Source organism: Rhopilema esculentum, chromosome 10, assembly GCF_057945365.1.
Source record: "Rhopilema esculentum isolate cy_ngs chromosome 10, ASM5794536v1, whole genome shotgun sequence".
Lineage (NCBI taxonomy): Eukaryota > Metazoa > Cnidaria > Scyphozoa > Rhizostomeae > Rhizostomatidae > Rhopilema > Rhopilema esculentum.
This window is the reverse complement of record NC_142824.1, coordinates 4244623-4259555: the sequence shown is the minus strand read 5'-3', so window position 1 is coordinate 4259555 and position 14933 is coordinate 4244623. Positions and strand designations below refer to the sequence as shown.

General features: G+C 32.3%; 1 protein-coding gene across 2 annotated transcripts; it reads left to right on the top strand.

The window, feature by feature from the left end:
* The first annotated feature begins 2784 nt into the window (after nt 1-2784).
* LOC135691372 (uncharacterized) lies at nt 2785-14924 on the top strand. Of its 2 annotated transcripts, XM_065209218.2 has the most exons (19): nt 2799-3117; nt 3448-3537; nt 4728-4837; nt 5244-5301; nt 5774-5827; nt 6797-6877; nt 7993-8049; nt 8346-8417; nt 9104-9160; nt 9533-9681; nt 10123-10162; nt 10630-10689; nt 11526-11671; nt 11903-11963; nt 12376-12429; nt 12881-13008; nt 13793-13862; nt 14362-14397; nt 14578-14829. In XM_065209218.2, the coding sequence occupies exons 1-19, from the start codon at nt 3025-3027 to the stop codon at nt 14686-14688; spliced, it is 1527 nt and encodes a 508-aa protein (XP_065065290.2). In that variant the 5' UTR covers nt 2799-3024; the 3' UTR covers nt 14689-14829. The 2 variants fall into 2 exon arrangements, with proteins under 2 accessions (XP_065065300.2, XP_065065290.2); XM_065209228.2 differs by lacking the exon at nt 3448-3537 and having other exon boundaries at nt 2785-3117; nt 14578-14924.
* The last annotated feature ends 9 nt before the right edge of the window (nt 14925-14933 follow it).

Below are 14933 nucleotides of genomic sequence, written 5' to 3'. Positions count from 1 at the left end.
CTGATTTTCATTCTATTCAATGACTATGCTGCATTATAGATACAGGTTGTAATTCTTGAAGAAAAATATTTTACATGAAATGAATACGCTTTGCTGTTGCAAGGTGCTCGTAGCCTAACAGCTCATGGCATACTAATCATATTGTTTAACTATTGTATTCTTGAAAATTCAATATAACCGCCAGTTAAAAGGGAAAACTCTAATAAGTGGGAACTTCAAAACAGCTGACATGATTGGTGAATTGCTTCTAATGTCTTGCTTGAGACACCAAACCAACTATCTACGACAGATATCCACATTAGCCCCACAGGTTTCCATTAAAAACAAGCAGTAAACACGAGAAGGTCAGGTATTTCAGTGTTCTGCTACTTCATAAAATGAAATTTGCTAATGTTGATACAAGATTATACAACGAGCTTTGAATTTACTAAAACTAATGCAAGAAGAAGTGAAACATTTGGCTTCAATACTGCAAGTTATCTATGTTCGTCACCCGTAGGGGAATAATACGCTGAATTCTCGGTATGATGTAAACGTTGCTTGTATCAATATTTTCTGATAAGCCTGGAAAAGCTTTTGGTTTTTTTTATGAACGAGTGTCCTCTACAAAGGTCCTGATGACTTTTTCAAAAGCATAACTGACTCAATAACTTGCTAAAGTACAAACAAGATTTGAATTTACTCTATTTAAGCGTGAAGAATTTATGTTGGCAAAAGCCACAAAATGCCTAACGTATACAAAATTGCCATCGATCGGCAAATTTTTACTTTGGTGACGGCCAGAATACACCGCAGTTGTTATTATCATCGACTCTTTGAGTCTCTGGGGCTTCGTGGCTCCCTGAGGCTCGAGAGTTTTTGCCACCATCAGCTTGTAACTTTAGGAAGATCATTCAATTCACTCAAAAGGAGTTTGCTCCTACCTTTCTTATGCATTTGATCTTTTCTAAGAAAAAATGAAGCCACCAGTTTATTCATATTAACACCAATAGTTACCCAAGCTACATTTAAAGTGCTTTTTGACACAGAGATTGCTACTTCACACCAATTATACACCACACCAAGCTCCGCCCATTTAACTTGTATGCATCTTGTGACGATTCTCAAGTCACAGCTATGGCACAGTACCCTAGATTGTCTTCTCATTCAATATATTTTGCTAACAAGAAAAGATTTAACTTTGTGTTAGCAAAATGTTTTTTCATGCTTTTTTTTCACAGAAGCAATTAATGACATGCAAGAACTGGCCAAACAAAGCTTATCGAGAGGACCTTTTCTCTCCGCGTTTGCCTCCTCGTTTGGTCAATTTCGCACACCTAAGAGTGCTTGAGTCAAACAGTTTTCAATCCGCAATTAATCTACTTCTCTTTTCAATAGCTCACTGAAATTATTTGAATTCAAGAACTGTTACGTATATTCATTTATGTTAACGCCGTGCATTTGAAAACATACGATTGAATTCCTTTTAGTCGTATCCCTGAAACTCAGATTCTCACTAAAGTGGACTGATTTTCAATTTCCATTGGATATTTCTATTTAGCCAAAATTCGTACCCCAAGCAAGTTGAACATTTGGTCAGTCAGACCATTTTTTACACAACTCATTTGTCAAATTCAACGGGATAAAACTTTAATTGTATCCGAAACTTAAATTTATCCCAATATAAAGCGAATTCTGCTGTGATTGCTTCAGCGGAATTTGAGAAGATTCTACTAGATTCAATTCATAATATAGAGACAAAAACTTCACTATCTCATAAAATGTTTACATTGAGACTATTAGCGACTAGTATACTATCTCGTAATCGTATCTTAACATTTATCGCAACTAATGCAGAAACTTTTAGATAATCTAGTACTTGATAATGATAAATAACAAGGAAGCTAAATGTGAATTACATTGACAAATTGTTATGGTGGCAAATTGTTTTGTAAAATTCAAATTGTTCGGTTCTTGGTAAAAATAGTGGCGGTGCCAAGGGGTGGTATGGGGGGTAATTCCCCCCCCCCACTTTTCTGAAAATATGGTCTACATATTTCTTCTAAAAATGGATCAAAAAACGGTTCCACTGGCCGCGCCCATTACCCTCCCACTCTGTAATAGCTGGCACCGCAACTGGGTAAAAAGGTACTGTACTTAAATCCAAGCTTAAATTGAAATGCCAAGTTATTCAGAATCTAGGAATTGAACACACATTTTCTAGTACCCAGCGTTACGGTGATAGAAATTTTATGTTCAATCTAAAACTAAAATTGATCATCCAGTTTCTGTACCAAGTTAAACAAGAACTGTTTTGAGTATGATCCGGCGACGGAATTCTCGAAACGCAGATGTACTGTATTCGATAGAGTTTTTGCTTGCATGCCTTTTAGCAATAAAAAAATAATTTCTTTTTCTTCCACAAACAACCTATTCTGAGCCAACGTTTTTGAACATTCAAAGAGGAAAATGGCAAGTAACATTAAATATACAATGATTTTCTAAAAGCAGAAAATATTTTCTTTCAAGGTAAACATCTATTAATCAGGAAATTGCAGCATGCATTTAAAATAAACTTGAAAACATTTTGGACCAAAACCTGCAATGATAGGATTGCAGTTATCCAATATCAGAATTCACCATTTGACGACAGAAGGGAAAAATCTGTCAATTCAGATTGCCAAGTTAGTGATCCTCATGCACGATCATTTCTATTCATGATCTTATGCATTGTGGTCTATTCCTTGCAGCTTTATGCCCTTGAGGTTTGCAGGACACTTTTGCTGGTACATATTTTTAATTGAATGTAGAACCTTAATTATTCATGGTACAAGAGTTGGTATGTTGAATAGAGCATCGATACACACGAGATTTGTGTATGCATTCACCTGCAGTTGGTCCATGGCTTCCAACAGATAATGATAATCTGTTTTATTGTGTTGCCCCTAGATACCACCCAGCCCTATTTCAGCTTTCCAAAGAAAATGCTTAGAATCTGGTACTAAGATTCTGCTTCAAAATTATCCAGTTTAGGAAACAGAAGTAATGGATAATTATCTGAAAGAGTCGCCAAGAATTAGGCAATGCCGCAAGGATGAGAAAAAATGGTTGGAGTATTACAAGAAACATCGAAAAAAGGTACATTGAATTATGGGTTAAGTTTTTCAGCCCGTGTTTACCTAATGACAATGCAAATAGTACTGCAAACAATTTTTTGTCGATGTTTGATTGCTTTTTAGCAAGAAATTTGGAAACCTCTCTAATTTGTAAACAAAGAAAAATAATGTATTAATGGCCCTTGGTTAACAAAAGGCCGAAATTAAACTTTATTCAAACTCGAACCTAACTGGTCACTCAAATCTGTGCATTGCAAGAGTTTCTGTTCAGCGTAAACTCTCCCATTTGTAAATGTGACAATATAGAAAGCTGAATGAAAGTTAATAAACATAAAGAAATTTTTGCTTTTAGATCTTGGAAACGAAACCAACACTTTCGTCGTCAAAACAAAACGAAAATTACGACTACCTTCATGTGCAGTTAAGACTTAAAAAGCTACAGGTAACTTCATCAAATATAGATTTTGAAAATATTTGATTGTTGACTTCATAACCTAGAAGACATAATAATCGCTCGGTATACAATGTTAGTTAAATCTGTCAAAGTTGATGAGACATGGCAAATCAGATATTTTAAGTTCCCTAACGAATTACTGTTATTTTTTGCTTGGCTCATATAGTATAAAACCAATACCAAGTTACATTGATTTGACGAGAAAAGAGCCTGTGCGCAACAAATCTAACTAATTTTGCACATTTGTAAGTTATTTATAATGCCTTTTCATGCTATGTGGTAGAAATGGCAAAGTTGCATATATAGATTTCGTGGCACCTTTAGTTCCATAACTTTGTCAAAAATATGTTGCAAATTGTTAGAGCATCATTTTTCATGATCAGTTTATCTGACTGTATTTAATTATTTTCGATATGTGTTTATATTCACTACCCTTGCACCTGCTACTATGCCTCTTAATGCCTAAAACAAATAAATAAAGCCGGGGACAACATGTTAAAATTTGATACTGGCAATAGTACTAATACTTACACATTTTAATGTTAAAAATAGCTTATATAAGTTAATTTTGTTCTCAATCTGCGTTTTTCAGGTCTTTATAGGTTTTTATATCTATATGCTTATCTTGCTTAGACTTTGATTGGGTATACCAGTAACAACACTGCAGAAATTTTAAATGATTGGAATGGAAATCTATGCGTCATAATAGTAAGAACATGTAGCTTAAGAATCATACTTCGGGATATGTAGCTTAAGAACCATACTTCAGGCACCAAAAGATGCTTTACTGGAAAATGGGTAATAGAAAAACAATTTTCTATGTTGAAAATTAGCGCTAAAATTACGACACTGTTTTACTTATGTTAGTTGTCAAGAGCGGGTACAGTATAAGTTTTAGATAAGATTAATCAAAAATTGATGCCATTAGATAATTGAAAACAGATAACTAAAAACAAATGTTTTCATGTTGATTAAATGCTTCTGAACTACTTTTATTATTCTCAAAGACTTTTAAAACAATTTACCTTAATTTTCAAAAAAATAATCAACTTATTTGCTCTTAAAGATATATACAAGATTATTCCAATACGGTTTTACAGCATTTATCATTTGTGACAAGCTTTAATTAACCTTTATCTAAACACAAGAGAAAGTTTAAGCTCTATTATTCACTTCAGATGGAAGAAGATCGATTTGCTACAATTGATTACGAAAATCGAAAATTACTTGAAAGGATAATGAATGTCGTTGGTGACCTTCCTGTGACAAGCAAAAAAAAGGAATTGAAGTAAGAGTAGATTTTACTTGACTTTTAGAGAGGCCTGTTGACTTTTTACATAGGCTCTTGGTTTTCTTCAAATATTCATTAGTGAAGCAGTCTTTGCCTAGGTATTGTTTAAAGCTTATGGCATGATACCATGAAAACTAGACAAAGTTTTCTGCCTCAGGTCTAACATTTTTAAACTTTTCCTAAAAACTCAATTATGTGAAAGTAAATCTGGATTCTTTGTAAATTCCTGATATTAGATATCAGACTTGCGTATTTGTCAAAAATCTTAACAATTTTCAACATAGAAAGCTAGAATTCATAATCGTGTAATTCTTTTGTAGAGATACAGGTTTAATCGCTTAATTGATAGCTTGATGTTATTTAATTTTATGAACCCTTATTTCTAAAAACATTTAATTTTTAGATCACCAAGCAAGAGAACAAGAAGTGTACAGGTATCAAGAATAGAAGAAGAAAACAAGGTAGTATTGTCTGTCCCATAACGCATAAAACTGTTCATGGCACATTTTGATAATCTGCGTAGAATGGAAAAATGTCTTTAATTTTCTCTTGCCCTAAAGTTGATGATAAATCTCCTACGTGTGGAAGATGCACTTTGCTTTTGCACATGCACTTTTCTAAGCATTTTGTGTTTACAAAAGAAAATTCCTAATTGACTCAAAAAATCACTACAAACTCCTAGATTATCAAAATGCTTGATGGAGAAAAAGCCTGTGCTTATGTGGCCATATCTCAGTAAATTTGTAACACAATTGATTTTGCACACTTGAGGGTATTTCATAATGTTTGTTTTGGTTGCATGGTCAAAATTGATAGATTTTTGTGACAACAACACTTTGGTACTCTTTTTAAAAACATGAAGTTTACTGCTTGCATGCTAGATAACAATTCATTTAGAATGTTTGATAAAGATCTTTTATCATTCTTTCACAGAGGTTTAAAGAAAGACTAGATCGTACAAAGGCTCAAGTTGTATCATCTGCGACAGTAAGAAACATATTTTTATTTTACATCTTTGCGTACCTTACAAGCTACTGTAGTGTATTTCAATTCTGAATATAAAATCATAACTTTGTGTATAAATCTGTAATTAAATCATAAATGTCCACATCTTTTGCCTATTGTTGTTTATTCCTTTTAAAACAAATACAGAATAAAATTCAATGTAAATAACCAAAACAAATAACCCATTATGACCATTGCATAATGGAAAACAGTAGGTACATTTTACAAAGATTCATTTTAGGGTCAGTCACCAATCAAAATTTCAAACTATGTAGAATTTGTTTACAAAAGTGCAATGACGAACATCTCTCAGCTTCAAATTTCAATATTTTGGCAAACATATAAAAAGAACTCTAGTGAATTGAATATGGCTCTTACGATATGTTTGATATTGTTCAAAGCAAATATATTGAAGAAAACATTGTATGTTGGGAAAAAAACGTAAAAATTTCAGTTTATGCTCTAAGACTTGAAAATCACCGAAATTACGCAAGATCTACGCAAAAACGTAATAATTGATAGTTACTTCCTTTTAGTTTGGACAGACGTCATTTAGGATACATTATACTGTAAAAATTTGTCTCCAATCATGTATAATTTGACATTGGAGATAAGAAAAATAAAACAATACATTAACAGGCTCTCGCAGGTTTTAATAATATCTCTTGATTCGTTGCCAATTAAATTTTATTGTGAATATTTTCAAAATGTTCATTTTCTATTACAGTTATTGTAAGACCTTTTAGCCGGATCTTTTTTTATATAAAATTTACAATTGAAAAGTACACTGCTAAGTCAAAGGACTCAAGCGACATCATTTGACGTCTTGCAAGACATTTCTGAATACTATCGCAATTTAACCTTAGAGCAGAAAAGTTCAAAAATATTAATTGAATTTCAAGTAAAATAAATAAACAACTTCGGAACTTTTTTTTGTTATCTTGTTCACAGTTTGATGATGTTGACCCCAATGCAGCATCTAGATCAAAACAGAAGCATAATGAGGAAAAACAAATAATGGCAGAGAATTTGGTAAGCGTTCGATCCAGTGTCAAATTTCAAGTTTACTGTGTCAACTTTTAGAAGTCCACGTTTCAAACATCTTAATGATATTTACGTTTTAAGCATTTTGTCAGGTAGTAACAATAGGAAAATAATTCTTTACTCTTTATAACAACCTATTAACTTTATGATTTAAATTTTATCTCAATTTAAACAATTAGATAAAAATTTGGGGCAATCTTCACATCTTTAATTCATGGTTTGATGTTAGCTTTTGCATCGCTATATTTTAAGTCATCAACTCTTTCGCGATTTATGATTTTCTCTCTTTTGAATATAATTAATTCCATTCTTCAGGTTTCAAACTGCTTGTAGACTTTTTGAACGCTAGTTTTGCTTTCCAACAGTTTCCTGTGTGTAATAAAAATAGAATTACAATGAGTCTTTTTTCAGTCTTTTGCCTGATAGTGTTAAGAATGCGCCTGTCTGCTTATCTGTCAATTGATCGCAAAACACTAATGATTAATAACCCAAGCCATGTCCTGACGTTCTCTTGGAATGAGAGCAGGCCCTAGGTCTCTGTAACTCCAGGCGTAGGAATCGCGAGGTATGATCATATCGAGAAAAAGGACCAAGATACTGCTCGAAAAACAAAGCTTTTCAGTTTTTTAAAACTTACCTTTGGAAGCTAGTTAAAAAAAGACAAATAAAAACTACGAAAATACACATTTCTTGCTAATACGAAAGCTATTTGGTTCCAAAGTAAATTGATTTTGAGGCTCATGGTAAGGTTGACGCATTGAATGGATAGATTAATTTGGTTGGATTGGTTTGTTTTGGTTTGGTATCATTGTTTAAAAGCAATTAATATTGTTGATTGGAATGCAGGATTATTGTAATAAAAACAAAGTAGCTTTGACTCTTGGTATTACGGTGTTTGTATTAGGTAATAGCATGCTTTTTTGCATATATTTACTTTTCAAATACTTTCCGGGCAGCAAAAGTTTAGGCATTAAAAGTCCGAAAATATTTTAGAGCAGTCTATCAATTTTTTTTATTTTTCTAAACAATTTCGATTTCCAATTTCAAGTCCTTTTTGTTTTGAAGATGTGTGACCAACTGAATAAATTATGTTTCTTTTCCAGAGACTGCAAGAACGGATAGGCCAAGCACGGTCATATATATCATCTGCTCCTGCTGCTGTGAGTTAAAATTTGATGTACTATTACTTTCCTTGACTTTTTTTTACAGTATATTACTTAACAAATCACTTTCTACTCTCGATCATACTTGCTATCCTAGTATGGGAGGAATATTCTCTCCATGAAATCTCAGAGACTTTTTATATACTGATACGCAATACTGATCTCTGTGTTCATCGACCAAGTTTGAAGCAATAACACTTATTGGTGGTCCTCTGAATTAAAGAAATATTCTATCTGTGTCAAAACTGCATTCTAGAAATATAGCAGAGTTTTAGTATCATTTCATTTTCTAGTCCGAAAAAATGAATTATGCACGAGAAAAACAAAGATTAAATGACGAACGCAAAGTCATGGAAGAAAACAAGGTAAATATAAACAAACAAACAAACAGTAAATAAGCAAAAGAATCAACCGAACCGAAACATTTGAGTATTAACATCTGATAATGGCCAAAGCTAAGCAGATATTTACATCCAGTTGCAGGCCAAAAGCAACGTGAGAATGTTAAGTTGTATATACAGAACAGAACGAATTTTATTTCGTCTGTTAGACTTTCGTTACCTTTTGTACTTTATCCAAAGCTCATACTTTAAGCCAGGGGTGAGCAATTAATTTTTCAAGGCGCCACACAAGAAAGCTGAAATGTGTTAGACGACCGAACCATCGGTGCAATGTTATCCCTCCCGACGTAAAAAGCTATCAATTGTACAATATTTTTGCTTTTACTGGTTATCAGAAAGGCATAGATCTTACGTAATATTTATATAGAAATATGAAATTTTGATGAAGTTCAATTGAGAAATTACTCCTACAAAGTTCATGTTCTAATTTACCTAACACTCACGCGGGCTGGACGGAAAAGCCCAGAGAGCCGGATGTGGCCAGCGATCCGTAAGATGCCCTGGTATACTTTAAGGAGTGTCGCTAGAATGGCGCTTTTTTATGCCAAGTTTCTGCTTTCCAGTGGTATTTTTAAATTTTTGCTGCAAAATGCTTATTGATCATAAATGAAGCTTATTGGCTACATAGTCAATCGTTATTGATATTTTAGCAACTGAAAGAAAGAATAAACGCTGCGAGGCATCGTTTGAATCTAACACCCCCAGAGGTATGTAGTTATCTTTAGACCATGTATTTGCAGAAATTAAAGGTTTTAGGTGTCCGTCGGGAGGTACTGCTCCACCAACACGATTCGACTCACACTTTCATTCCCTCTGGACTTCAAGACTCGCAACAATTGCTGCTCTTTTGCTTTAATTCCGTCACTTCGACAAGTATCTCTCTTTGGTGAATGCTTTCTTGTCTTCAATTAAACCTGCCTTTCTGGATTCTGCTCTAAAAAGAGGGATAGGCACGCTTCTGCATAAAGCCTGAAGCAAAAAAACTACCCTGGAAATAAAATTTCCATGTTTTATTAAATTAAATAATCTGCATTGAAAAATAACTTGCTTGATTTGTCCACTGCAATAAATTCACACAGAGAAATCGACCACATGCCAGCTTTCAAGACAGATTCAAAAGGGAAGCAATCAACATTGAGCAGCAAAACTTTCGATTGCATGCAAGGCTGACAGAGATATTGGAATCTGATCCAAACTACAGGACTGAAATGGTTGACAGCACTAAAAGGTAAATGTATGCGTCTTTAGAATACAAAGCATGTGTTGACGATATAGGTGTCTTGACAGAATTATATAAAGGTACTTGCAACAGGCTTTTTTGTATCTATATAAAGTAAAAAAGTTAGAATAAACAGATTTTTGAGGCAATGTTTTTCTAAGTTTAAGCTAAGAATTAAATGAGCAAAATGAGATAACACAATATATTATCCTGGAAGCTCACAACCGATTACTTTGCTGCACATTGCATGGCTGTATTTTTGAAAAATCCTCTATAAACGTTTTGCAAGCATTAATAGCAGAAAGAACGGCACAAAATGAGGGCCTAGAAGCCTTTGCATCTAAGAATATTGTTCTAATCACTGTGTCACAACACCAGTATTTGATATATGTTGCTTCTGTGAAAGCCTTCAATTTCACCAAGTAAAAAGCAAAACATCTCTTTCAATAGACATCAAAGGCTGCAGAGAAGCTTTAGTGAAGACAATCGGGTGAGATTAACAAATTTAAAGGACTTTTAAGCACCTTTTTTTATATAAATAATGCGAGAAAATAAATTCCCTATTTCTTCTCGATAATCTTAAAAGTGAAAGAAACGCTAGATTGTTCTATTGCTGTGTTAGTTTGTTTAAATATACAAAATGCAATGGAAAACTGTTAACATGTGATTAGCTAATCAAACTGAAATAAGTGTGAAACCGGTTTGGTTTCGATATCTTCCTTTCTGAAAGTGAGGTATACAGCCTCAAATGATATTTAGAAAGCTCAGTATTTTGGCAGGGACTTCGCTGTAGTTCCTATAAATTTAGTTTATAAAGTTTAAGACATTGTCTTTGAGTATCATATAAAATATATTTTCTTAAGTGGAATTTCCATCTATAAAAATTTATATTGCATTAACAGCAACCTCTATGTTGTTTTTGGGCCACAAAGGTAAAAAACCATTGATTCCTAACAGGTAATGCAAAAAAGGCTTGAACAAATTAAAAGCACCATTGATGATGGCAAAGGACATAAGGTTTTTTTGATTATATTTGATAACATTGATTTGCAAGTTAATTTGTGTTACTCAGCAAATTAAGTGCTTTTTTATTGTTAAAAATGAGGGATAATCTAGGGTCTGTTTTGTTTAAAGAAAGTTATATAGACGATGATGCTGGTTTTGGTCCTGTAATAGAGTTCTTAATTGGTGATGTCAAAACTCTATTCTTAGATCTGTTTGGATCTCATAACCCAAAAAAGCATCATGAAACAAATTTTAATGTGCAAAATCAGTTTAAAGCGTTACAAATTTGCAGCAAGATGGCCAAATGAGCCCAGCCTGCATTAGCAAACTTCAAACCTCTCATTGGCCATTTCTCACCCATTCTTTGAAATAATTAACTAATTTGGCAAATTTAAAAGTATTTGATGCTTTGGTCAAAATTTTAAAATACCAAATTAGATATGTCGGTCTTTTGATGCAGTTTGGGATTGCAGAAGTTTTGTGTTAAATTTGTTTGTTTGTGATCAAACAAACAAATCATGATGTAATCAATGTCGAATTATCTTTAGCTTATTATCTACTATTATCTATAAAAAGATCATTACAGCAGTTGTTCAAATGTTTAACTTCTATTTTGACTAGACTTTGTTTTAATTTATCTCTGAGTGAATCTTCGAAAGTCTTACTTTATATTTCCATCTAATTTCATGCCTATGACAGTATCAACAAGGATTACTTTATAGAATTTGCATTTGTAGCAACACAGACTCCACACTAGTGACATGATTTTACAGCCAATGTCTTTTAGGTCGTAAGCAATGTTGTTCCTTTGCACTACAGTGTTTAAAAGTGTGCTTATCTGCATTCAGGAAAATTATGTGAGTGAAAAGAAAAATGCAGCTGCACGTCGTTACGAAGAAGAAAGAATACAAGAAGAAAATAAGAAGATGAAAAAAAGAATTTTAATGATAATGGAAAGTCAAAATGCAAATGCTTCAAAAAGACCAGGAGAAAGGTGGCGCTTGTTGATAGGCTTAGATAGTTATAGAAAACACAGTTAAATTCGCTTTAAACTCACTAAAAATTTACTAAAAATCATTTATCTATTCATTATCTCTGCATGGTTTTGCTTTTATCAAATATCACCATACAACCAATCTTTGCTTTACAATACATCAACCTAGCAAAATTACTGCTTATTGTCAAAGATGTCAAAAATTACTTCAAAGTAATTATTACTTTTTAGAGATCATTCAAAGCAGAAAAAAATCGATGAAGCACGAAAAAGCATCGAGAAAGAAAATAAGGTATTTTTACAGTTTTATTCATAGCAGTTCTAACAGGTTTGTAGGCAGTAACATTAATTCTGCATATTTCAATATGAAACATGGGTTGATAGAAATTTAGTGTGCATCGATCAATGCAGCCATTGAATAAACCATCCATCTACTTACTTATTGTTTGCAAGGCTTTGGTTTTATTTAGTGGTTGCATTCATCAAAGTTTCGATGCACGTGAATAACATGCTTTAAGAAGATTTCGTTTAATTAAAGTTAGAATTTATAGTACAAAAAGCTGAATGCGAGAAACGTTTTATAAATTTATCTGCTCTTTTAATTACAAAAATTTATCCACATGCTATACAATTAATCAAAATCTTTGATTAATTCTTTTAAAGTGACATTTAAATGAAGTTTGTTTATTTTTCTTGATTTGCAGTTGTTGCTGGAGAGAATAAAAAAGGTTAAGCCAGTGATGTCAACCAGGCAAAAGGTTATATTTTCATGTTTTTAAGAAGTTTAAAGATGAAAGGTAAAAAGGCAAAGAAAGGGCATATAAAAACATTTTATAGTTAATTACTTTATAAGATGAAACAACAAATCATTATAAGTAAAGAATACAGCATATCAAATTCAACCAAATGTAAACCGCAAAATATAATTGTAAAAGAACTGGTCAAGTAATTATGGCAAAATATATAAATTTTATGAAATGGTTCTAAATTTTTCGGAAATTCAGATATGATCATTAGAACTTATCAGAAAAAGGCGAAAAGATAATAAATTCGAACAGAAGTGATGTGTTGATGTTATATCTCGATACAATTTTCCTGGGTTTTCAGTATTGCTAAATGCACAAATGAGTTCTTGCTCATTTTCTCATTGGAATTCTTATTTTAGTAACAACGTTCGTCAAATTTATGATAACATTAAATTTTCTGCAGGATCAGCCATCATCATTTGTACCATACAATGATCAGTACCAAGAAATGAATAAGCAACTGCGGAAAAGATTAGCTAAAATAAAACGTGGAGAGAACCCTGGGCCATTGAAAGAAAGCATTGATTTAAGGTAAGAAGATGCACTTTTATTTAAGACTAACTAAAATCTGTTTTGACGTATTTATACGCTGATGAAACCGTGCAAACAATGAAAGTTTGAGGCCTTTGTGTTGTCGCTCAGGTAGAAACCAGGACTTCATTATTCACATTTTTCATCATTATTTACATAATTCTAGGAATAAAAACTTTTTGCTGATTTTAAAACAACCCTGCGAGACAAAATTCAGCCTTATTTGATGAAACCATTTCAGAACACTCTTATTGATAAAAATCTTTTTTCAACTTTGAAAAGATTGTCTGTTGTTGTATGTCTGTTGCTGTATGACTATTTGTCTGTTGTTGTTTGAAAATGATGTATGTTGTCTAAAGGAGACAATTTAAGCTACGAGTTTCTAGCAAGTTTTTTTTGCAAATAATTGTGACGTTGGTATCGACATTAAAAATTGAAATGAAAATATAAAAGAAGTGATTTGGTAATTTATTGATATCTACAAAAGAAGATTGTAACTTCGTTGATTGTAAAACGTAAAATTCAATGAGGTGCAAAAGTGATTTCGGCATTAATTAAGTTTTAAGAACAATGCTAAGAATAATGATAATACAATAATAACATGGTATAATACATTTCATTCAAAGTTGGCTAAAAAAGAGTTAGTTTTAATAAAGACCAACTTTTACCATATTAACAATATTTGCCATCAGGCATAAAGCATAATGCATACATTGGTAGCCCTGACTGTTATCTTTTGATTTCTAATAAGCTTATTACAAAAGCTTTATTTTCGTATTAATAGTGATAATGATGAGGATGACCAAAATGATAACGAGGAGGAAAAGAAAGAAGGGGTTGCTGGATCAAAAAAGGTAGCGTAATTAAATTCTCTCAGTATTCCATAGAGCTTAGAAGCTCAATCAAATGATTTAAGAACTAAAAAGAAATTACCTTGACTTTCATGGTACAAAATATTGAAACTCGCAAAAATCTTGCAACCATATGACTATGTCAAGAAAGTTTCAGCATCTTTCTTCCAAAGTTTTAGCTTTGAAGTTTTTTAGCCTAATATCAGCAATGTTTCGTTGATGATCTCATCTACTCCTATTTACTTTTTCAAGCAAGTGCTGGATGTTTAAACTCATTAAATAAAATAAAACCATATTAATATTACCGTATTCTATTCCATGATATTCAATCATGACTTGCCCTTTAATGTAAAGATTAGAAATCAAATCCTGTTTGATGAAATCAAATATTGAACTTCAGCTCTATTATCTCTCCACTAATTAAATGCTAAAGAAATACACAGATTATACTTCGCTGATCTTATGTCTAAATAAAAGTTCTAATTCATTTTTTCATTTTTAGGAAACCAAAAAAGGCAAAAAGAAAGTATATCAAGTGGTAATTGTTAATTAAGTCTAAAACGAAAATATTTCTTACACTTTTGGAGTTATGTTCTTATTAGTTTAATGAGTGAATATTTAACTTTGTATATAGCCAAGATTCGCCTGTAAACATCAAATTCAATATGAAATCAGCAGCTTGGAAACAAAGAATGATACATTAACATTTGGTTTTTAGCCTGATGGTTACCACAAAAAATTCAGAAAGCGAATAAAGAAAAACAAAAAGGGAGAGGAAGTTGAAGATGCGGACGATTCTGAATTTGAAACAGATTCGGATTATGACTGAGCTTTGCTTTATTATAATAAATTAATGTGCACTGAATAAATTTTAAAAGATTTTGCCATCTTTTTGCTGTTGAATTTGCTATTAAATACATTGAAAAGAATAATGAATAACAGTTACATTCAACTACGAGCTTTGTGGCAACATCTCTTTGCAAATTGAAAACAAACGTTTAAAAGGTGAGATTAGAAATGATACTTCCTATTGTTCCAGTAATTTTAAACAGTTCTAGCCGATAGAAAAATTGG

What these genes read in the sequence shown, in the direction of transcription:
- LOC135691372 (XM_065209218.2), top strand. Translation starts at nt 3,025, where the DNA reads ATGGATAATTATCTGAAAGAGTCGCCAAGAATTAGGCAATGCCGCAAG. An exon ending in AAGTTGTATCATCTGCGACA is followed by an intron (nt 5,828 to 6,796) that starts GTAAGAAACATA and finishes TCTTGTTCACAG; the next exon opens with TTTGATGATGTTGACCCCAA. An exon ending in GCATCGAGAAAGAAAATAAG is followed by an intron (nt 11,964 to 12,375) that starts GTATTTTTACAG and finishes CTTGATTTGCAG; the next exon opens with TTGTTGCTGGAGAGAATAAA.